Source organism: Pseudophryne corroboree, chromosome 3 (assembly GCF_028390025.1).
Source record: "Pseudophryne corroboree isolate aPseCor3 chromosome 3, aPseCor3.hap2, whole genome shotgun sequence".
Taxonomy (NCBI): Eukaryota; Metazoa; Chordata; class Amphibia; order Anura; family Myobatrachidae; genus Pseudophryne; species Pseudophryne corroboree.
In genome coordinates, this window is record NC_086446.1 from 272,020,705 (window position 1) to 272,046,212 (window position 25,508).

At 45.3% G+C, this 25,508-nt stretch overlaps 1 protein-coding gene across 4 annotated transcripts in view; it reads left to right on the plus strand.

Annotated features, from left to right (window-relative positions):
* Nucleotides 1-25,508, plus strand: part of LOC135055262 (cytochrome c oxidase subunit 4 isoform 2, mitochondrial) — a 178,739-nt gene that overhangs the window by 128,887 nt on the left and 24,344 nt on the right. Inside the window, exon 1 of one of the 4 annotated variants that reach the window (XM_063959099.1) lies at nucleotides 36-104. The exons of the other annotated variants lie outside the window; for them this stretch is intronic. Coding sequence (XP_063815169.1) covers nucleotides 51-104 — 54 coding nt within the window. The 5' untranslated portion in view covers nucleotides 36-50. Of the gene's footprint in view, nucleotides 1-35; nucleotides 105-25,508 lie in introns of those variants that run through there. 4 annotated transcript variants of the gene reach the window in all.

The window sequence follows — 25,508 nt, forward strand, 5'->3', positions numbered from 1 at the left end:
GTCCCATGTGTCAGCATGGGACACCTTTCAGTCCGTTATGGAGCGGGTAAATGCGTTTTATTATTTTGCCAAGTACGTGGATTTATCTCTGGAGCCTGGTTAAGGTGAGTATATTGAACTTTGCTTTTCAGGTACCCCGGGATTCTACATGGAGAAGAGGACCGATGTCGGCGTGTGAACACAGGTAAGTATGTGTGTGTCGGCAGTGTGTAATAAAGTTTTACTGTCGACGGTGTCTGTGTCCTGTTTTTATTTGGGTATTTTTTTTCCAGTAGTACTACAGGTACCAGCGGGCCCGTTTTTCTCCCGCATGCTGGTACTTGTGGTTCTCCAAGTACCAGCTTGCGGGGGAGGCTTGCTGGGACTTGTAGTACTAATGGAAAAAACAATATCTTTTTTTTGAACACAAAAAGGCTATCAGCCCTCCCATCCGCAGCCCATTGGATGGGGGGGGACAGCCTCGGGCTTCACCCCTGGCCCTTGGGTGGCTGGGGGGGGGGGACCCCTTGATTGAAGGGGTCCCCACTCCCCCAGGGTACCCCGGCCAGGGGTGACTAGTTGGATATTTAATGCCACGGCCGCAGGGCACGGCATAAAAGTGACCCCCGGCTGTGGCATTATCTGTCCAGCTAGTGGAGCCCGATGCTGGTGTTAAAAATACGGGGGACCCCTACTCGTTTTGTCCCCCGTATTTTTGGCACCAGCATCAGGCGCAGAGCCCGGTGCTGGTTTTAAAAATACGGGGGATCCCCTGTCATTTTTTTCCCCGCATTTTTAGAACCAGGACCAGCTCAATGAGCCCGAGGCTGGTTATGCTTTGGAGGGGGGACCCCACGCCATTTTTTTTTCGGATTTTACCGTTCCAGCAATTAAAAAAAAAAAAAAAAAAAAAAAAAAATATTTTAAAAAATATATAAATAATATTTGTGCCTCCCCAAAAAAAAAAAAAAGTACCTAATCCCTTCTAATATAAATAGATCTGCTATTCCCCAAAAAAAAAACACCAAAAAAAACATGTTTAAAATTTTTTTATTTGTTTTCACCCTCCAAAGTGTGGCGGATGGAAAATCGCGAATTTGCTGTCTAAAAGCACTGCAGGCGAATTTCCAAACTTGAATTGAATATGCTGGAGGCGAATTGCAGCATCTGTACCATTGCAGAAAAGGCGAATTCGGAAAAACGCGAATTGAGAAAAGGCGAATTTTGACGGGCCGTTTTTTTGCGAAAAATGACTGCACTGCATAGGCGAATTGATTTTTGGAGGCGAAAACGGCCCGGAATTCGCCTTTTTTGCCGATTCGCCCGCTATTGCATATACCCCATTATACTAAGCCTTGGATGGAGATAAAGTTGACGGAGCTAAAGTACCAGCCAACCGGCTCCTAACTTTCATTTTTTTCAAACCCAGCTTGTGAAATGTCAGTTAGGAGCGGATTGGCGTTGACTTTATCTCCGTTGACTTTATCTCCGTTGACTTTATCTCCGTTGACTTTATCTCCATCCAAGGCTTACTAAATAGATCCCTTAATTGACTGTAAATACCTCATTAGGGGGCAAAGGTGTAGGAAGGTGTCATGGTGCCTGGAGCAAGGTATGTTTTGGGAGCCCCCTCCCCTGTACTGAATTGGGGGTGTGGCCAACATGTGAGGGCATGCTGCACTTGGAGGAAAAAAAATATAATTATAAAATATAATTATAGACGCATAGAAATATATATAATTATATGAAAGTATATATAACAGATTTAAATGTTATATATTAGTGCATTTCTTTGAAACATATGATATAGAAGTAGAACAATAGATCGTTCCAACGCATTTCGTCCCCATCGGGACTTCATCAGGGGTACTTTATCAAAATGCGTCAAACAATGATGTGAAGAAAATCTGAAATGTATAAACCTCTATTAAAACCAGGTTATCTGGATATGATACCAGACTAATAACTAGAATGAAAAATCTCAGCGTGATGTGGCTCCATTACGGAAAAAGTGTCCATACACTAATATGCAGTATCGTAATGATGGTCTAAAATGACCGCTATGGAATGCAGATAAGTGTCTACCACTAAACTTTAGTAGATGTAGAACAGCCTTCTGCACATATACTAATATAGGGATATGCAACAAGGGTGATGTGCTCCTCTCAGAGTTCACTGAATACGACATATGTGCAGAAGACTGTACCCCTGATTAAGTCCCGATAGACGAAACGCGTTGGGTCAATCTATTCTACTTCTATATCGTATGTTTCAACAAATACACTAAAAACTGAATGTAAAACCAGATATATCTGAAGATGTCCTCTGTAAAATCACAAAGATGTACTATGTTTTATTCTGTACTTTTGTGAATACATTTTATTCTATGTAATTTTAACTTTTTTCCCCCCCAACTGATGTACTAATATTATCGAAACAATACCATACATGTAAGCACCCTCAGATCTGTTTGCTGTTTTATATATCTATCTCTATCCTATTTCATTTAAAAGTCTAATGACCGGCTGCTGGGAAAAGACATGAGGGGGCAAGCAAGCACGGCCTCACTGCAATAACGCATGCACCTATGATTATTATAGATGGTGCGCCGCCCACGGCCCCACTCTACTCAGGATGGAGCTCCGTCTCTGCAGTCCCTCTGAGTCTGGCCACGTCTCCGCCCGTCTAATGTCAGATGCCCGTGCATGTGACGTCACACGCAAGTTACGGAGAGGAGGAGGAGGGAGAGAGTTGATGCAGCTCTGGCTCTCGGCTTTCAGTGACTGACAACTGCAGCTGTGAGGTGCTTGCGGCCTGGCGGAGTCTAGCTGCGGCACCCTGTACTGCCTTGAGCGCCTGGAGCTCGAACTCCACTGGAACCGCCCTCCCTTTGCCCCTGTTAGGGGGCAGATGTGCTAAACCTTGCAGTGATGTGGAGAGATAAAGTACTAACCAATCTGCTCTTAACTACCTTATTTTATTTTTCAGAAACAGACTGTAACATGGCAGTTGGGAGCGGATTGGCTGGTACCTTTTATTTCTCTATCTGCTCCCTGTCCAAGCCTTAGTAAATATCACCCTAGCAGCTAAATAAGCTGAAAACAATATGATGCAAGTATCTGAAGGACTGTGTGATGTATGCAGCCAGGTATAGCCTATCTATTCTGAGCGGCACAAAGCTCTGCATCTCTGTTGCGTACGGTAGCTTCTCTTAGGAAGAGTTAGCAATTAAAGAATATCAAAACCACATGAGCCCCCTGGACTGCAGCTCGGCCCCACTCAGGAGCACCTCTCCTATAGATACCCAAAAACAATACAGATGAGTGGCCCTGTGAGACTTTAAGACGTCACCACGTCTGTCTTCCTTCTGGTGGACTTTTTCACACTTGGAAAGATAAAAAGAAGAAACATCTGATTACATATATATCCAGACCATTTATGGATAACAGGATTCCTTGATGGCCTCTCCCTAATAGCAGTGAGATTCATGCACATAAAGGTTTCTTTTAACTCCTCTCCCTCCCTCAGTACAGTAACACCCAAGCTGCTATGGTCCCCCTTTAAGATAAAAAAAAATCACCTGGAACCAGGTATAAACATTCACAGAAAGGTATCTTTATAGCAGGCCAGGATTTCTGTTTAAGATTCCCCAGTAAAGCATAGGAGATACAGTGCATCCGGAAAGTATTCACAGCGCTTCACTTTTTCCACATTTTGTTAGTCTTATTCCAAAATGGAATGAATAATTTTTTTTCCCCTCAAAATTCTACACACAATACTCTATAATGACAACGTGAAAGTTTGAGATTTTTTATTTTTAATACATTTGAAGAAAAAAAAATCTCATGTATATAAGTATTCACAGCCTTTGCTCAATACTCTTTGAATGATGCCACAAGCTTGGCACACCTATCTTTAGGCAGTTTCGCCCATTCCTCTTTGTAACACCTCTCAAGCTCCATCAGGTTGGATGGGAAGCTTTGGTGCACAACCATTTTCGGATATTTCCAGAAATGTTCAATCGGACTCAAGTCTGGGCTCTGGCTGGGCCACTCAAGGACATTTACAGAATTGTCCTGAAGTCACTCCTTTGATATCTTGGCTGTGTTCTTAGGGTCGTTGTCCTGCTGAAAGATGAACCGTTGCCCCAGTCTGTGGTCAAGAGCACTCTGGAGCAGGTTTTCATCCAGGAGGTCTCTACATTGCTGCATTCATCTTTCAATCTATCCTGTAACATAACAAAATGTGGAAAAAGTGAAGCACTGTGAATACTTGCCGGATGCACTGTTCACTGAGATTATCTGGATTCTAAAAAGGTACTTTATTTCATATAGCCAAAGTCCAAAAATGGTTCCCTAAGCAATATAAAGGACTATTTAAAATATTTACTCCATATCAAATGGTATCCAAAACAAGAGTCCAAAAATATAAATTAAGTTTCCAAGGAAAACACCATAAAGATAAGGGCTCTCCAACAATCCTATAAATGCTCTCCCATCCTCCTGCATAACCTCACTTCCCCACAACTTCATTATTTGCACAACCATCTCCTCTAGCCCCCAGCTTGTGTGCAGACTTGGGTGCATAAAATGCTGAAATAAGGTTTTGCTTTACATGGTAGACCAAATAAGCCGCAATAGGCGTTGATTTAAACTGGGGATCCTCACAGGCCTGTCATGTGGAAGACTCTAACATTTTCCTGTGTTTATGGAAATGTGTCCACTTTATGTGGTGTACATAAACTGCAAAAGTTAGCATCTTCTAGTAGGAGAGTAGAGTCAGGTGCGTTACTTGCTAAATGTGGTCTGGGCATGTGCTGAGAATTGTCTACATGCAAATATAACCATATAACCTACTGTATGGTATGTGGTCAATAGCTCTACAGTATCTAGACAGTCACTAGGTTGACGCCATATGATCGACATGGTAATTAGATTGACAGGTACAAAAGGTTGAAATGGGAAAATGGGCAACACTTTTTTTTTTTTCTTCTCTCATGTCCTAGTGGATGCTGGGGACTCCGTAAGGACCATGGGGAATAGACGGGCGCCGCAGGAGACAGGGCACTTTAAGAAATAATTTGGATACTGGTGTGCTCTGGCTCCTCCCTCTGTCCCTCCTCCAGACCTCAGTTTGAGTCTGTGCCCGGACGAGCTGGGTGCTACTTAGTGAGCTCTCCTGAGCTTGCTATAAGAAAGTATTTTGTTAGGTTTTTTTATTTTCAGAGAGATCTGCTGGCAACACTCTCTCTGCAGCGTGGGACTGAGGGGAGAGAAGCAGCCCTACTCACTGAAGATAGGTCCTGCTTCTTAGGCTACTGGACACCATTAGCTCCAGAGGGATCGTACACAGGATCTCACCCTTTGTCGTCCGATCCCAGAGCCGCGCCGCCGTCCCCCTCGCAGAGCCGGAAGACAGAAGCCGGTGAATGAAGCAAGAAGACTTCGAAATCGGCGGCAGAAGACTCCAGTCTCTTCACTGAGGTAGCGCACAGCACTGCAGCTGTGCGCCATTGCTCCCACATTAAACCCACATACTCCGGTCACTGTAGGGTGCAGGGAGGGGGGCGCGCCCTGGGCAGCAATTAGAGACCTCTTGGCAAAAGTTGGGCATATATACAGTTGGGCACTGTATATGTGCATGAGCCCCCGCCATAATTTTACACAAACGCGGGACAGAAGCCCCCCGCTGAGGGGGCGGGGCTTCTTCCTCAGCACTCACCAGCGCCATTTTCTCTCCACAGCTCCGCTGAGAGGAAGCTCCCCAGGCTCTCCCCTGCAGAAACACGGTAGAAGAGGGTAAAAAGAGAGGGGGGGCACATTAGGCGCAAAAACATTATATACAGCAGCTACTGGGTTAACACTAAGTTACTGTGTGATTCCTGGGACATATAGCGCTGGGGTGTGTGCTGGCATACTCTCTCTCTGTCTCTCCAAAAGGCCTTGTGGGGGAACTGTCTTCAAAAAGAGCATCCCCTGTGTGTGTGTGTGTGGCGTCGGTACGCTTGTGTCGACATGTTTGACGAGGAAGGCTATGTGGAAGCAGAGCGGGAGCAAATGAATGTGGGGTCGGCGCCGACACCTGATTGGATGGATATGTGGAAGGTTTTAAATGATAATGTTACTTCCTTGCATAAAAGGTTGGATAAAGCTGAAGCCTTGGGACAGCCGGGGTCTCAGCCCATGCCTGATCCTATGTCGCAGAGGCCGTCCGTTATGATTATAGCGATAAAGGATGTGTTGCACATCACAGAGGAAACCCCAGTCCCTGACAAGAGGGTTCATATATATGGGGAAAAAAGGCAGGTGGTGACCTTTCCCCCTTCACATGAGCTAAATGAGTTATGTGAAAAGGCTTGGGAATCTCCAGATAAAAAAACTGCAGATTTCCAAACGGATGCTTATGGCGTATCCTTTCCCGCCAACGGACGGGTTACACTGGGAATCCTCCCCTAGGGTGGACAAAGCTCTCACACTCTTATCCAAAAGGGTAGCCCTGCCGTCACAGGATACGGCCACCCTAAAAGATGCTGCGGATAGAAAGCAGGAGGGTACCCTGAAGTCCATTTATATACATTCAGGTACCTTACTAAGGCCGGCAATTGCGTCGGCATGGGTGGTTAGTGCTGTAGCAGCATGGACGGATACCTTATCTGAGGAACTTGATACCTTAGACAAGGATACTATATTAATGACCCTGGGGCATATAAAAGACGCTGTCCTATATATGAGAGATGCTCAAAGAGACATTAGCCTTCTGGGCTCTAGAATAAATGCAATGTTGATTTCTGCCAGAAGGGTCCTGTGGACTCGGCAATGGACAGGCGATGCCGACTCAAAAAGGCACATGGAGGTTTTACCTTACAAGGGTGAGGAGTTGTTTGGGGAAGGTCTCTCGGACCTGGTCTCCACAGCTACTGTTGGAAAGTCAAATTTTTTTCCATATGTTCCCTCACAACCTAAAAGCACCGTATTGCCAAATGCAGTCCTTTCGATCACAAAAAGGCAAGAAAGTCCGAGGTGCGTCCTTACTTGCCAGAGGCAGGGGCAGAGGAAAGAAGCTGCACAACACAGCTAGTTCCCAGGAACAGAAGTCCTCCCCGGCTTCCACTGCATGACGCTGGGGCTCCACAAGCGGAGCTAGGCCCGGTGGGGGCGCGTCTCCGAAATTTCAGCCACAAGTGGGTTCACTCCCAGGTGGATCCCTGGGCGATAGAGATTGTGTCTCAGGGATACAAGCTGGAATTCGAAGAGATGCCCCCTCACCGATACCTCAAATCGGCCCTGCCAGCTTCCCCCTTAGAGAGGGAAATAGTGTTAGCTGCAATTCACATTGTATCTTCAGCAGGTGGAGGTCAAGGTTCCCCTCCTTCAACAAGGAAAGGGTTATTATTCGACCATGTTTGTGGTACCGAAACCGGACGGTTTGGTCAGACCCATATTAAATTTAAAATCCCTGAACATATACCTGAAAAGGTTCAAGTTCAAGATGGAATCGCTCAGAGCGGTCATCGCAAGCCTGGAAGGGGGGGATTGTATGGTGTCTCTGGACATAAAGGATGCATACCTTCATGTCCCCATTTATCCACCTCATCAGGCGTACCTCAGATTTGTGGTACAGGATTGTCATTACCAATTCCAGACGTTGCCGTTTGGTCTCTCCACGGCACCGAGAATATTTACCAAGGTAATGGCAGAAATGATGGTGCTCCTGCGAAAGCAAGGGGTCACAATTATCCCATACTTGGACGATCTCCTCATAAAGGGGAGGTCCAGAGAGCAGTTGCTGATCAGCGTAGCACGCTCTCGGGAAGTGTTACAACAGCACGGCTGGATTCTAAATATCCCAAAGTCGCAGTTGATTCCTACGACTCGTCTGCCCTTCCTGGGCATGATTCTGGACACAGACCAGAAGAGGGTCTATCTCCCGATGGAGAAGGCTCAGGAGCTCATGACACTGGTCAGAGACCTATTAAAACCAAAACGGGTGTCTGTGCATCACTGCACGTGAGTCCTGGGAAAGATGGTGGCATCATACGAGGCCATTCCCTTCGGCAGGTTCCATGCGAGGACCTTTCAATGGGATCTGTTGGACAAGTGGTCCGGATCACATCTACAGATGCATCGGCTGATCACCGTATCCCCCAGGGCCAGGGTGTCTCTCCTGTGGTGGCTGCAGAGTGCTCACCTTGTAGAGGGCCGCAGATTCGGCATTCAGGACTGGGTCCTGGTGACCACAGATGCAAGCCTCCGAGGGTGGGGGAAAGTCACACAGGGAAGAAATTTCCAAGGTTTGTGGTCAAGTCAGGAGACTTGCCTTCACATCAATATCCTGGAACTAAGGGCCATATACAACGCCCTAAGTCAAGCGGAGACCCTGCTTCGCGACCAATCGGTGCTGATTCAGTCAGACAACATCACCGCAGTGGCTCATGTAAACCGCCAAGGCGGCACAAGGAGCAGGGTGGCGATGGCGGAAGCCACCAGAATTCTTCGCTGGGCGGAGTATCACGTAAGAGCACTGTCAGCAGTGTTCATTCCGGGAGTGGACAACTGGGAAGCAGACTTCCTCAGCAGGCATGACCTCCACCCGGGAGAGTGGGGACTTCATCAAGAAGTCTTCACGCAGATTGCAAGGCGGTGGGAACTGCCACAGGTGGACATGATGGCATCCCGCCTCAACAAAAAGCTACAGAGATATTGCGCCAGGTCAAGAGACCCTCAGGCGATAGCTGTAGACGCACTAGTGACACCGTGGGTGTTCCAGTCGGTTTATGTATTTCCTCCTCTTCCTCTCATACCAAAGGTGCTGAGAATCATAAGAAAAAGAGGAGTGAGAACAATACTCATTGTTCCGGATTGGCCAAGAAGGACTTGGTATCCGGATCTGCAAGAAATGCTCACAGAGGACCCATGGCCTCTGCCTCTAAGACAGGACTTGTTGCAACAGGGGCCCTGTCTGTTCCAAGACTTACCGCGGCTGCGTTTGACGGCATGGCGGTTGAACGCCGGATCCTAGCCGAAAAAGGCATTCCGGATGAGGTTATTCCTACGCTGATTAAGGCTAGGAAGGACGTGACGGCTAAACATTATCACCGTATATGGCGAAAATATGTTGCTTGGTGTGAGGCCAGGAATGCCCCTACGGAGGAATTCCAGCTGGGCCGTTTCCTTCACTTCCTACAGTCGGGAGTGACTTTGGGCCTGAAATTGGGTTCCATTAAGGTCCAGATTTCGGCTCTATCCATTTTCTTTCAAAAAGAACTGGCTTCTCTTCCTGAAGTCCAGACGTTTGTAAAGGGAGTGCTGCATATTCAGCCCCCTTTTGTGCCTCCAGTGGCACCTTGGGATCTTAACGTGGTGTTGAGTTTCCTGAAGTCACACTGGTTTGAACCACTCAAAACCGTGGAGTTAAAATTTCTCACGTGGAAGGTGGTCATGCTATTGGCCTTGGCTTCAGCTAGGCGTGTGTCAGAATTAGCGGCTTTGTCACATAAAAGCCCCTATCTGGTTTTCCATATGGACAGGGCAGAATTGCGGACCCGTCCACAATTTCTGCCAAGTGGTGTCCTCCTTTCATATGAACCAACCTATTGTGGTGCCTGTGGCTACTCGTGACTTGGAGGATTCCGAGTTACTAGATGTGGTCAGGGCTTTGAAGGTTTATGTAGCCAGAACGGCTAGAGTCAGGAAACTGAATCGCTGTTTATCCTGTATGCATCCAACAAGCTGGGTGCTCCTGCTTCAAAGCAAACTATTGCTCGCTGGATCTGTAACACGATTCAGTAGGCTCATTCTGCGGCTGTATTGCCGCTTCCAAAATCTGTAAAAGCCCACTCCACAAGGAAGGTGGGCTCTTCTTGGGCGGCTGCCCGAGGGGTCTCTGCATTACAGCTTTGCCGAGCAGCTACTTGGTCAGGTTCGAACACTTTTGCAAAGTTCTACAAGTTTGATACCCTGGCTGAGGAGGACCTTGTGTTTGCTCATTCGGTGCTGCAGAGTCATCCGCACTCTCCCGCCCGTTTGGGAGCTTTGGTATAATCCCCATGGTCCTTACGGAGTCCCCAGCATCCACTTGGACGTTAGAGAAAATAAGATTTTACTTACAGGTAAATCTATTTCTCGTAGTCCGTAGTGGATGCTGGGCGCCCGTCCCAAGTGCGGACTTCTTCTGCAATACTTGTATATAGTTATTGCTTAAATAAGGGTTATGTTTGGTTGCATCAGGGTTGATCTGATGCTCCGTTGTTCATACTGTTAACTGGGTAAGTTTATCACGAGTTATACGGTGTGACTGGTATGAGTCTTGCCCTGGATTCCAAAATCCTTTCCTTGTACTGTCAGCTCTTCCGGGCACAGTTTCTCTAACTGAGGTCTGGAGGAGGGACATAGAGGGAGGAGCCAGAGCACACCAGTATCCAAATTCTTTCTTAAAGTGCCCTGTCTCCTGCGGAGCCCGTCTATTCCCCATGGTCCTTACGGAGTCCCCAGCATCCACTACGGACTACGAGAAATAGATATACCGGTAAGTAAAATCTTTTTTTTTTTTTTAATTAATTTCTTTATTTTATTTTTTCTTTTCTCTCCATCCTCTGAGTATGTGAGTCTCCAATTAGTGCACTGCGTCTAACTTGAGCATGTTGCGTAAAATGGGGGAATTGCACATTAACGACCTGATTCTGAGATGAGAGTAAAGCAAAAAAAGTAACTGCACTGCATTGTGTTTCTATGGTGCATGCTTCCCCTTGGTCCAGGGGAAGGCTACACTGCACCCATGTTTTAATACTTGCCTTTCCGGAATCCCGTGCCAGGCGCTGCTGCTGCGGCAATAATCGGACAAAATGGCCACTGTACAGTAGTGAAATTGGTCTCCAGAACATGGTGGGCCCCTTGTTTTTGGAGACCTGCACAGTAGACTCTGGCACAACGCTGAAGCCTACTGCTCGATCAAGGGTGGGGCCTATCCACTGTCTGCACACCAGCCCCTCAGTTAAAATGCCTCTGCTGCACTGCAAAGGGACAAATACATTTATTTTGCATACAGTGGCTGCTTTTACATGTAGAATAAAATACTGGACCAGCCCTGTCTACCTACAGTGGGGAAGGTGAGTGATGGCAATATCTGTATAGACAAGACCAATGTGGTTTGAAAAGAACTGCATAACCGCTGTTTGTAGCGGCCACAAGCAAAGAACATACTAAACTTCTGTGTAACTGTTTAAATATATCACTTTATAGCTCTTCAATTATTAGTGTACTTAAGTCTAAGAACAAAACGGATAGGAATGTGTGGGACCTCATTGATTTTACATTGATCCCATGCAAACTATAACATTTGTCTCCATCTTCAGTTCAATAATGGTATTTCTGTATATACATAGAGGAATGTAATATTTTCATCTACTGAATGAGATGAATGTTAAACACAATAGTACAAACATTTTGCAGAAATCTTAATATTGGTAAAGGTTATTGACAGAATACAATTAAAACATTATCCTTTAACTTGATCTTTACATTTTTAAAGTGTATAATTAATAACTGTTTTCAGGGACGGATTGGGATGAAAAACTAGCTTTGGAAATTTCTGGAAGCCGCCCTAATGGCGGCGGGGTCTGTCACACGGGCGGGATACTCTCTCTTCATAGAGCCTGACGCGGCCGGCTTTTTTTTTTTTTTGGCTGCAGTTGGGTCTGCGACTTCATGCTAATACCACTAAATGGACTTCCCTGGTGTACGTCCATACGTCCAAATGTGCAAGCACTGAAACACCCACGGTCAGTGTCTATGGATGCTGCAATACATCTTGGTGCACCATCTGCGAAGTGCAAAATATCTATCGGAGTATGGCCTCCAATGTGAGCGATTCAGCATCTCTATACACAGCCACTTTCAGCTACATCTAAGTGATGTCATGTCATGCAGGGGGTGGGGCTTGTAGTACAGGTTGAGTATCCCTTATCCAAAATCCCACATTTTTTGTTCCCTACTGAGATGACATATTATGTGTGTGTATAGATATACAGGTTGAGTATCCCTTATCCAAAATGCTTGGGACCAGAGGTATTTTGGATATCTGATTTTTCCATATTTTGGAATAATTGCATATCATAATGAGATATCATGGTGATGGGACCTAAATCTAATCACAGAATGCATTTATGTTACATATACACCTTATACACACAGCCTGAAGGTCATTTTAGCCAATATTTTTTATAACTGTGTGCATTAAACAAAGTCTGTGTACATTCACACAATTCATTTATGTTTCATATACACCTTATACACACAGCCTGAAGGTCATTTAATACAATATTTTTAATAACTTTGTGTATTAAACAAAGTTTGTGTACATTGAGCCATCAAAAAACAAAGATTTCACTATCTCACTCTCACTCAAAAAAGTCCGTATTTCGGAATATTCCGTATTTCGGAATATTTGGATATGGGATACTCAACCTGTATAGATATATAATATAATATGTGTGATTTTGGATAAGGGATACTCAACCTGCACAAAGTACTGCTCCACTCAAGGAGCAGATGCACAGGCTGGGCTGCAGGGGGCATTTCCAAACTCCGCCCGATTGGAGCTGAACTGGAGGGGTAAGTCGGCACCCTGAGGAGGCAATGAACAGGCCCACCAGGTACTGGTCCGGTCACCCGGCCTCCCTATCCATCCCTGAGTGTTTACCATGGTTAGAATATACTGTATTCTAATCTTTAAGTGCTCTATTGAACAACTTGTCGATCTAGTGAAAGCCTAGTATGATATAATTGTCTGCATACAAACTACACAATCCACAATATGATAGCACAATATCGTTGGGGTGGGATACGGATGATAGACATTATAAAGGTCGACAGGGTCAAAATGTCTACATGAAAAATCAACAAAAGTAGGTTGTAATAGTTTGTGACATGGATAGTAAATGCAGCAACAGTTGTACAAATATGTAAAAACCTCAACATGTATTGACCTTTTGACCCTGTCTACTCTATGGTGTCTGCTTATTGACTGTCGACCTTGTAACTGTCTATCAACCACCTCCCTATCATTATAAGGGTATGTTTCAGCACCACATTGTCCGTTCTGACCTGTTGATTGGAAAATTTGACAATACAATTTATTAAACAATTGGGGTTACACACTAGAAGATTGTGATGGATACATAGCGTGCACCTAGTTTTGCTATTTAGCACCGTGATGTACCCTTGATCCCTTCACTCAAACTACTGTCCCATTCCTCGGCTCCCCTTTACCTCTAAACATCTTAAGTGCATTGCTTACAACCACCTTACTTTACTCAAACTCCCTGCTTGACCATTACAGTCTGGCTTCTGTCCTCCTTTTCTCACCTAAAACTGCCCTTGTAAAAGTAAGCAATGACCCCACTCTGCTCCTCTTCCTTGACCTCTGCTGCTTTTGACACTAGACACTGTGAACCAGCCTCTCCTCCTCCTGTGTATCCTTCATTCACTTGGTCTACATGATGCTGTCCACACACACACACACACACACACACACACACACACACACACACACACACACACACATTCCACTTAGGTGTCCCCTAAATCTGTTCTTGGACCTCCTCCTTTTTCCTCCTCTTAAGCTCACTTAATCAGCTATTTTGACCTACATTATTATCTCTGACCTTTTTCCCTCCTCTCACTCATATTTCCAATGGTCTCTCTATCTCTTCCTGGTTGTCCTTGGAGATTTCTTCAACTAAACCTGTCAGTCTGAACTGATCTTCCCAGCCTATCACATAACCTCACTTCCCCACATTTTTTTATTTTTTTTATTTGGCACAGCCATCTCCTCTAGCCTCCAAATGCGCTGTCTTGGAGTTATCCTTGACTCCACCCTCTTTCAAACCACACATTCAGTACCTGTCGAAGTCCTACCATTTTATCTCAAATATATCTACAAGATCAGACCTTTTATTGCCCTAGATGATACAAAGATCCTCATCCACTCACTGGTAATCTCCAAACTACTTCTACTACTGTACCCAGAGCAGGACCCATACAGTTTACCAAACTTGCAGACCGTGATGGGGACATTGATGGACATTTTAAAAGTTTTTTTTTTTTAAAGGACTTGCAAACTTCATTTGCTTAAGTAGGAGTGGATGAGACACCTGAGTGGCCACTGAGGACTGGTGATTAATTATGACCGTGTTAAGGGCCCTCCTACAGTGATACTTTATTAGCTCTGCTACCCTGCTGAGGAGTAGCACGGTACTCTGACTTCTGACCGAGCGGCGCCACGATATCGCATGCCAAATGTACCAAATCGTATGGAACCACTCCTGGGAAGCTCCCGGGAGAGTTCAAGGGAATTTGCCTCCGACTTCAGCCTCTGGCATATCGTTGTAGTGTATGGGGCCCTTTTAGAGTGGTTTAGCCTAGGGGTGCTGTAAAATCAATGGTGATACTAAAAGGCGCTATGAGATACATAGCTCTGCGTTCAGCACTGGATACCATTATGATGTAGAGGAGCTTTGTGCCACATCCCACTGAAAAAAAAAAATGTAAAAATTGTGTGCATGTATATGGTATGCTTTGAAATCTTTCTACTGGATTTGCTGTACCAGAACCCAGGGCCAGACTGTCCTTCTGGCACATGCCAGAAGGGCTGATGGTCACACAGAGAGCCAGGTAGACCGCTCACTGGCTCTGTCTCCCTCCCCCCCCGCTGCCCAAAGTGCTGGTTGCTAAGAAATGTTGGCACTAATCCACGCCCCCCTGACTTGCGGCACGCCCCTGTGAATAGTGTCCGCCCTGTTCACGAGCATGCATGCCAGGTCTGATTTCGGCCCCAGTAGGTCCCTGACTGAATCCCTCCTAATGGACAGAAAAGCTAATATTTTTTTTTTTTTGTCACTGATTTAGTAAATCTTTGTTTTGTTCTTTATTAACTTTGTACTATTCCTGGCTGTGGATTCTTCCTATAAGAACATAACTTTTTTTAAATATTTGTTTTATTTCTGCTTTTGTATTTCATATACTATGATTCCATTGGTGATCACTTGACCAAAGAGGTCTATGACCGATAAGTAGTGCTATTCTAACTTCGTTTTACCTTTTGGGTGATACTTTATGATGTAATTATTGGCATTTCGATCATGGGTGCACATGGGCCCCTGGATCCAGGGGGGCCCAAACTGCAGCCATGTTTACCTTTCCAGTGTCTGCGATGGGTAAAAAAAAAAAAAAAAAACTCACCCAAAATGGCCCCGTTCCTGGCTGTAATTTATATATAATTTTTATTTTTTTCTCCCCCTGATGCTACCACTGTCCCTGCAAGTTACTTAGTAGATGGTGGTGATATTTTCATTAAAAATTAAAACGCTTTTATTCTAAACATAATATAGGTCTTGAAGGTTGCACTACTTGTTCTCCGTTTAAAACTGGTGACTGAAAGTTAGTTTTGGCTGTAGGCTCTGTGATTACAGGTTTGTACAAGGGCATAGGTGCAGGCAGTGCAGCTGCTATGGGGCTCAGAGGGGCCCACCTTCCCTGTCAAAGTTACATGTGTTATAAATTGTTGTTGTTGTTGTTATTTTTTTTATTTTTTGCCGTTGAGTGCTTTCAAACTTTTTCCTTGGGGCCTGCAATATATCTAGGTATGCCCCTGGTTTTGTAGTGTGGCATAAAATGAATTGGAGGGAATTTTTAATGTTGTATAATATGAACCGGGGCACTGTATATCATAATGTGAATTGGAGGTACTGTGCAGCATAATGTGTACTGGCAGCTCTGAAATGTGACATAGGGTAAATTGAAGCACGAATGAGATTCATAAAAGAAACTAGGGCACTACTATGGCTCAGAAAATGAACTAGGGCACTAATATATGGCATAAAATTAACTGCTGCAGAGAAGTGTCTCTAGAAGCATTGGGACGGGGGCCCCTCAAATGTTGCTACGCCCCTGGGTTTGTATCTGCCCATGCAACTGATAATGCTGATTTATCAACAGGAATGAAAAGCTATACCTTATACACACTTTAAATACACTTTACCATGGAGTCGCTGTGGCCGCTAAACTTAATACACTCTACGCACCTTTTACGCTGTTAGCGTACAGAGTCCCGTACCGTGTACGGACTTTGCGTACAAACGCCGCGCTGACGGTACAAAGTACACACCCAATGAATACACTTTAAACCTTATACAGCAATGCAATGCGATACTAATACACTTTAAACCTTAGCAGGGAAAGGAAGACACGACACCAAACTGTATTTAAACCACTGGGTTCCGACACCACAGCGTATTATTGCTGAAAGGGGGTTACAATACAAACAATACAACAGAATAATGGCTACAATCAATGGTACATACGTGAGTGGATTCGCCGCGCTACCCAGATCTGGTCATCTGATAGATAACTTTGTGAGTCTTGTGTCAGACCAGGCCTGCAGCAGGCTCTCTTTATACAATTCTTCCAAAACTTAACACAATGGATACTGTAATCTTTGTCCATTGGACACAGGGATGGTCATTTACAGTACAGGAGAGGTCATAGGTCGGTTTGAATAGGTGGGCGATGTCTGTTCCAACTGCTCTTGTGGGTGGTCTCCTCTGGATTCCCGCCACATACATAATGTACAGTAAATACAGTTTATATCTATATTCTGCTCCTGCACATAAATATCCGCAGGAACATGCAATCTTCCTCAAACCAACACCGGAATATTACCCTTAAAATACCCTACAGCTGGATACCAAACACCACCTTATAACCTTGTTCTGTCCCCTCCTATCCTGTAAAGGTGAATCCCTTTTGTTCTGAAACCATTTAAACTGCTGTAACTTGCTGCTGTGGTGCAGGGAGGCTATGTGTAAAATGTGCACTATTTGGATTAAATATGTAATGTGTTTTGATGGCTTTTCCATGCGTTCACAAACTCTACCATAAATACTCATACCACGCGCTAATACGCAGGTCTGCGGGAGCAACCATATGCAAATTGCGAATATGCGCATGCACTGCAGAGCAAGTACGCGCACGGAGGCCATCTGTGTGTAGTTTGTACGTAATGTATGTACTGCAATATTTTTCGACTTTGGCAGTCACCAATAACTGCCACCATCTAATCACTAAACAGAAAAATATCTATACAATATCTACAGAAGCTTTGATCAGATAAAGTTGTAGGTGGGAAATGTATGACCTAGTGGGATAGTAAAAAGCATGTATGTATGAATCCATGTCTGAGGGGCATGTATCATCGTGCCGTATATGTTCTAAATAAGCTTCGAGGTATTGCGAAGTATACATTAAATCCTTCTTATCCCGTATTAAGGGTCTGTAAGTGGGCCAACAAACACTACCGAGCTCTTTTCGGCTTCTTGTTCCAACAAATGGGGTGCACATTTAGTTGATGATACATGAATGGGGAAACATAAGTGAGTGCTAGTATATGTGGATATCACCTGTCGACTGTGTGCCATTAACTGAAGGTTGCAGAGATGAAGATAAGACGCATATATAAAAATACATTTACATAAACATTTTGGATAATGCTGATGTCTTTTTCCGGATGGGTGTATCTGGGCAGAGGGGGAGACGAAAGAAAAACAGGTGAACGAAACAGGCCATGAAATTCATTTGCAATCCTTATCATAACACTGTCTCTATGGAAGGGTCGTAAATGAAATCTGCTGCTTTAACAGTACCCTTGCTCCTTAGACTCCTCAATTTTGTGCCGTGCTTGCGCCGCGTCAGAATTCGAACACGCCTAAATATCAAACCAATAATTATGACGACTCCCAGGATACAAAGGAGAAACTTCCCTACACTCATGATGACATTTTGAGCCCACTCTCCTAACCCTGAGAACCAATTGCGTGGTTTCAAGCATGAGACCCAGCCGGTCAGTTCATTACTCACAATCGCTAAGGTAAGGTTGTGTTTCCTCCTGAACTCCCACTTCAACTGCAAGATATCGTCCATCTTTTGATCGATGATCAAAAATCGTCAGTGCTGATGATCCGTGGGGTCGTCAGTGCTGTTCGTGATATATGTACAGTACTTCACACCGTATTGAGTTGCCAGAGTAACACAGTACCCACCTGTCACGGCTGTGACATAATTAAGGACCATCCTGTGCTGGATCAGTTCCTTCTTGTAGGCTTGTAGCAACCTTCCCATATACCTGAAGGTGTCGTCATACATCTCAGTGATATTATCTATCAAGTTTGCTAGCGCATGGATATACCTATAATTTATAGTTCCTCTTGCTGTACGGGTGATGTCTAATGCGAGAAGGAACTGAATCCCGGTGGATTCGTGGATCAAATCAGAGGCTGCGTGCTCTGCCCTATCTATGAGGTGTCTCTTGATGATGTGTTCATAGTGAGTATGAGTATAAGGAGCCTGAGCACTGCGGTGAACATCTTTCATCTTATCATGGGTTATGGTCATGACCTCTGGCAGTACTCTCCCAATATAACACAATCCCTCTGAGCTCGGGGCAAGCCTTCCTCCCACATATGAAATAGGCATCATCTGGGAGAACATAGGGGACAAAGTATGACATCACCATATTACAAACTTTCCAAGTAAAGAAACCAATCCCTAGTTCTCCCATCTGCTCAGTACAAGTATCGGGCTGGATGATATGGGCACAATACCCTGGCGATACTTTTCCAACCCACATGGTCTTGCTTCCACGAGTATACCTATACCGATAATACCTCCCACTTTTGGCTATTTGGCGTACAAGTTCAGAGTCTATGGGTATCCTATCAGCTCTGTGTGAAAAGGTCATTGTCTGGTTGTTCCACGTCACTTCCCAATTTCCTGGTTTTAGGTAATTGGAAATATTAAAGCACAATAAGGACCTGTCTACATGATACTGGTGGAGCTTCAAACTAGGGGGTATAGAAATATTGAATTTCTTGTCCACCGGTCTCCCACCCCATAATTCGAGTACCTCATCTATTGCTAAAGGGTATGGTACCAATCCTGACTTGCTCTGACCTTGAGGTACGTGTAAGCACACCCAGCATTCTGTCTGGTTTAAGACCTTACCCACTAGTGAGTGGTAATCACTCAACGGATGATGGTCCATGTCAATATATTAAGGTTGGACTGACCTCTCTGGAAGCACCCATCGTCGACTATTTTTTCACAATTCCTGCAGATACAATTTTCCTCAGACAATAACCCCTCAAAGTGCCTCCGAGCTCCCTGACTACCAGAGCGCTTACTGATGCTAGCCTTTACTTGAGCGATATGCCGCTCCTGAGATCCTACAAATTCATACTCGTCATCAGAAACCATTCCACATCCCTGCTCGACCTCTCTGGGGCCCTCACCAAAACAAACTGTCCTGATTAAAACCAGAATTACTAACAGAACCCGAAACGCAATCTCTTGTGATCGATCCATTTTGTTTGGGGAAAGGAGGAAAATAAGAAGGAGAAAAGAGAGGAAAATGCAGGGGGAGGTGAAAAAAAAAAGAAAATGATACAACAACCGTTCTAGATCTGTGCTCGGATGCCCTTCAACAGTCCTGCCTCTCAACCTTCCCGGAACAGACACTCCAGTGATACGAGGTTCTCTACACTCTGCTCTTTGTCACGAGTTCTCTCCGGGTCAGCGACCTTCTTGCAGCGGGACGAGTGGACCCAAGTCTCTCTCTCGGCGACCTTCAATGCTGTCGTGCTGGTTAGCAAGACTTGGTATGGTCCTTCCCACCTGTCTATGAGGCAACCTGAGCGTAAAATTTCGAATCATTACATAATCCCCAGGTTCAATGTCATGACAATTACTGTTCGGTAGGTCAGGAATCACCAGCTTTAAATTTCTTTGTTGATTTCTCAGCTGCTGGCTCATCCCAACCAAATATCTCAGTCACTTCGTTATTACATTTCAAATCATCCTGGGGGTCTATCATTACATGAGGTTGTCGACCAAAAAGAATTTCAAAAGGTGATAGGTTAAGGGGAGACCTGGGGGTGGTTTTGATACTGTACAACACTAGTGGCAAAGCTTCTGGCCACAACAATCCAGTTTCAGCCATTAATTTGCTCAGCTTGTTAATAGTGCTGTTCATTCTCTCCACCTTCGCACTCGCCTGTGGTCGGTACGGAGTATGCAGCTTGCTATTAATTCCCATCAGTTTGCACATGACCTGAAAGACTTCACCTGTAAAATGGGTACCCCTATCGCTTTCAATTATTCTAGGGATACCATATCTACACACAAATTCCTGCACAATTTTCTTTGCAGTGAACGCAGCAGTATTTGTGGCAGCAGGGAACGCTTCTACCCAATTGGAAAATACGTCAATACAAACTAAAACATATTTAAAATTTCTACAGGGTGGTAACTGCATGAAATCGATTTGTATTACCTGAAAAGGTCTGTCTGTTGGGGGGATATGGGATGGCTCTGTTGGTATTGACTTACCAATATTCTTCCTCAAGCAAGTAAAACATGTCATTGCTCTCTTACCCGCATGAGAAGAGAATCCTGGCGCACACCAGTAGGCTCTCACCAGCTTACACATACCCTCTTTGCCCAGATGAGTCAGACCGTGTGCCACCTCAGCTAGACTTGGAAGTTATGCTCTGGGGGCCACTGGCTTACCATGTCCACCTGTCCAAAGTCCTGAGGACTCCTGGCCATACCCCTTTGACCTCCAGACCGCCTTTTCCTGTAGGGAACACAAACTTTGCATTTCGATTAATTGTTGTGTGTTGATCGTGTTAAATGTCATCAGTGATGTGATGTTCGTTTATATGAGGGTGCTGGCTGCTGATTTAGCAGCTTCGTCTGCCCGGCTGTTAGCAATTGAAATTGGGTCTTGGTTGTAAGTATGTGCTTTACACTTGATAACAGCCACTCTGGTTCCTGTATCGCTGTTAGAAGCCTTTTTATGTGGGACGCATGCGCTACAGGTATGCCAGCTGCCGTCATGAAATTTCTGAGGCGCCACAGGGCCACGAAATCATGCACCCCTCCAAAGGCATACCTAGAATCTGTGTATATATTAGCTGACTTACCCTTGGCCAATTCACACGCTCTGGTTAGGGCGACCAACTCAGCAACTTGTGCTGAGTGCGGTGGGCCCAGGGGTTTAGCTTCTATGATACCTCTGTCGTCTACAGCTGCATATCCAGTACACAAGTCTCCCGATTCTGTCTGTCTGTGACAACTACCATCAGTGTAGAAGGTAAAGTCTACTCCTTCCAGTGGGTTGTCACTGATGTCGGGTCTCGCAGTGAAAGTCTGATTCAGGTATTCCATACAATCATGCGTATCAGTGTCTGCACTAAATCCTCCTTCACCATCATTCTCATCCTCCACCCTTTGTGCCTGTCCAGGCACACTTGGCAAGTAAGTTGCAGGATTTAGTGAGCTGCATCTCTTATTGGTGATGTTTACAAGGGCCGTCAGTGATAATTCCCACTTTGTAAACCGAGCGGATGAGACATGTCTGGTTTGGGCGGAGTTTAGTAAGGCTGATACTGCATGAGGTGTATGGATGGTCAGGTTGTGTCCTAACACTACGTCCTCGCTTTTACTTACTAGCAAAGCTATCGCTGCAACACTTCGCAAGCATGCGGGGAGAGACCGCGCTACGGTGTCCAACTGTGCACTGTAGTATGCTACCGGTCTGCTGGCATCACCATGTCTCTGTGTTAAGACACCTGTCGCACACCCAGCACTTTCCGTGCAGTACAATTCGAAGGGCTTCTCATAATCTGGCATGCCTAATGCAGGTGCCTGTGATAGGCACTGTTTGAGTCTCTCAAATGCCAGTTCGGACTCATCTGTGTGCGAGATCTGTTTCTGGTTTGTTCGAAGAGACCATTTCTTGCAAAGGTAAAGCCAGTATAGAGGACCCTGGGATCCAGTTTCGGCAGTACCCACACATTCCAAGGAAAGTGCGGATCTGTTACTGAGTTTGTGGCAGAGTCCTCTCGCGAATCGCCTGTATTCTATCAGCGGTGAGGTGTCTAAGTCCTTGAGTCAAGCAGTGTCCCAAATATTTTACCCTGGTCTGGCACAACTGCAACTATCCTTTGAAACCTTGTGTCCCATTTGGGAAAGATGAAACAGAAGCTGTTTCGTGTCTTTCAAGGACGATTCGAGTGAGTCTGAACACAACAATAAGTCATCGACATACTGTATTAGCACTGATCCACTCTCGGGTTGAAAGGATTGTAAACAGTCATGCAAGGCCTGGGAGAAAATACTCGGGCTGTCAATGAAACCTTGGGAGAGACGAGTCCAAGTGTACTGTACTCCCCTGTATGTAAAAGCGAAGAGGTATTGGCTGTCTGGGTGCAGCTGGACAGAAAAGAAGGCAGAACAGAGGTCGAGGACAGTGAAAACTGTTGCAGTAGAGGGAATTTGCACAAGGATGACAGCTGGATTGGGCACTATGGGGAATTGGCTCTCGACTATCTTGTTTATCCCCCTTAGATCCTGCACTAGCCTGTAACTCCTCCCCCCACTCTTTTTCACAGGGAAGATGGGACTATTGGCAGTGCTGGACGTCCTGACTAGGATGCCCTGTTGTAGTAACCACTCTATGACTGGGTACACTCCTAATTCTACCTCTGGCTTCAGAGGACACTGAGGGATTTTTGGAGCTATCCTACCATCTTTTACTTGTACTACTACTGGAGCTACAGTCTCCATTAATCCAGTGTCTTGTCCATCTTTGGTCCAAAGGGAACCCGGTATTTGTGAGATCATTTCCTCTACCTTTGATGGACACTTGTCTATAACAGCAGAATGCGACATTATCCTTTGAGGGGTGTCTAATATATCTTGCACTTCTTGAATGTGGTTCTCAGGTATATCCAAGAAGACGCCTTCAGGAGTACAATATATGACGCACCACATTTTACACAATAAATCTCTGCCAAGTAGATTAGTCGGCGCCGATGCAGCCAACAGAAAATGTTTGGTCTGCAAGGGCCCTATCGTAACCTCTGCCGGTCTACTCAAAGGGTATTGTTGCACTGTTCCTGTTACTCCCATTGCCGAAATTGTTTTACCCGTGGTTTTTATACCTGTCGAATTTAACACTGACCTGGCCGCCCCTGTATCTACAAGAAAAGGTAATGGTACACCAGCTACATCAACCGTGACCTCAGGTTCACTACCTAGGCTAGCAATCAACTTCACTGGCTGCAGACTACAGGTGTGGCCCAACCCCTATTGTGTGGGGAGACCCTCCTGCAGCGCATTGGCAGCTAGGATATGTGAGGGGGGTAGCTGTGAGTTTTCGGAGGCCTGCCAGTCCCTCCTTGGTGGGTACCTCCTTGTTTGCCCTGCATGTGGCTCGTAATTCCTTCTACGCGGTCCCTGATCCCAAGTATGTGCATTGTCGTGAGGTTCATATCCTGGTCTAGGGGGTCGGTATACATTATGTTTACCTTTTTTATTCCTACATTCCCTCGAGTAATGTCCTACCTTTTGACATGTATAGCATGTTACTACACGTGACTTACCATCAGGGGTCTGGGGTTTCGGCTGATGTGGCTTTGTTGTAAGTGCGTCTATACTTACTGTTATCAGCCTTTCCCCTTGTAACTCCCTGTGCTTAATGATGTTCCTATCCTGCTCGACCGCGGACTCTCTCAATGCAGCCACCGAGATACCTCTCCAGTTCGGTAGAGAGGTCTGTACCGTTCTCAGTGCCTCCTTCAACCCGTCCATTAATACAGAAACAGCTACCTCCCTGTGATGTACATTGTCCTTAATGTCCTCGATCCCAGTGTATCTAGCCATTTCCTGCAGTGCTCGATGGAAATATTCGGATGCCGTTTCACCTTCCTTTTGTCTTATGGAAAAGATTTTATTCCATTTGACAACAGTAGGGAAATATACTCCTAATTGCAGATTGATTTGCCGTACATTCTCCTGAGTGTATTCATCAGTGAGAGGTACTTCTGCGTCTAACTTACAACCAGTTATGAATTTCGCGGGGTCAATATTTGAGAGTAAACATACCCGTAGCACTGTTGGCCAATCTTTGTTTGTGGGTTCGTTGGCGTTACCTAACTCTTTAATGAACCTCTGGCATGCGACTAGATCTTTTCTGGGATCAGGAAATTCTGACATAATTGACCTTAACTCTGCCCGGGACCAAGGACAATGCATGGCAATGATCCTGATGGGAGTTACTCCCTGAGCGTCAGTCCTCCCATTGGGGACTGCAATCACCCTGACGGGATTTAATTCAATTACATCATTTTGATTTCTATAATGTGAGGTGCTATTGTCTCTGCATAATGTATGGTACCATACTTACCTGTGGACACGACCTCACTTTTCCCTCCGCTAAGGGGTTTTGCTACTGCTCTTGTTTGAGCCGTGCCCACCTGAGTGTCTTTTATGGTGGCTGCTAGAGAGTGCCGATATCGTGCTGGGCTCATCTTCCTGCTCGCAGTCCTGGGGAAAATTTAAAACAGGATACAACTGGCAAGGGTTAGCGTTAGTACATTTATCAGTTAGTCTCCTATCTTGTACCAATGTGCCATTGTCTGTAGCCACTTTCTCAACCACAATATACGGTGGTGGTGCGGTCGCCATTATTTTCCCGCTAGGTTTGGAACCTGCTGCGCGAGCTTATTCCCTTTGTTTTAAATTTATGGCAACAGGAGGCCGATATACAATATGTCTAATCCTTTGTTTTCTGGATTTTATTAGACATATCCTTATCCTTAAGTTCTGCAATACCTCTGGTTCAAAGCTGCCCACTTTAGGGAATGGTACCCTATCTTTGTCAGTCATACGTACCTATTCAGACAAAGTCTTCCGTGTGTGAACCATATTTTCCACACATAACAAACTTCGCTGACCCCTTGGGCCGTGGCTCTTCAACCTGAACCCTGGTTACAAAACGTCCACCGCTTGTGCAATTGGATCCCATCACGGACTTTTTCCTTTTACACAATCCCCAATGCACAATACGAATAGACGGTGACAGTTCTCAGAGCGCTTTCACCCACTCACGCCCACGTTGGCCAGTACTGCCATACACTGTCGATAGCGAAGGCAATGTACCCAACCTAGGGCCCTCTCTGACCTATATTTACTGGAAGTTTTTAGGAATAACTTGCCCTTTCCAGTAAAGTATCGGTCGTTGGAGATTTTCCTGAGAGAGACCAGCGAAAACTCCCTATGCACTTTATTATACACAAATCACGCTTGCGTATGCTCTATATAGCGCTAATGATACCGCGATTTTACGCAAAGGCTCGTAAAAGGATATCACGTTGCGCTATGTATCACACCCACAAACGCACGGTCCAAACTCACAGCGTATATGTACTTGTTACTTATCTGCCGTACGACCACGGGTCGTTGTACAAACTGGGACCCTCAGTCCGGAGCGTAATACCAAAAAACCTTTTTACTTCAATACTTCGCAATACAATGCACTATCACGCTCCTCTACAAATCACCTCACGATTTGCGTATTAAACCTTATACTAACGTGAGTCAGCCTTCTCATGCCACCAAGCCTCCACTCACTTGATG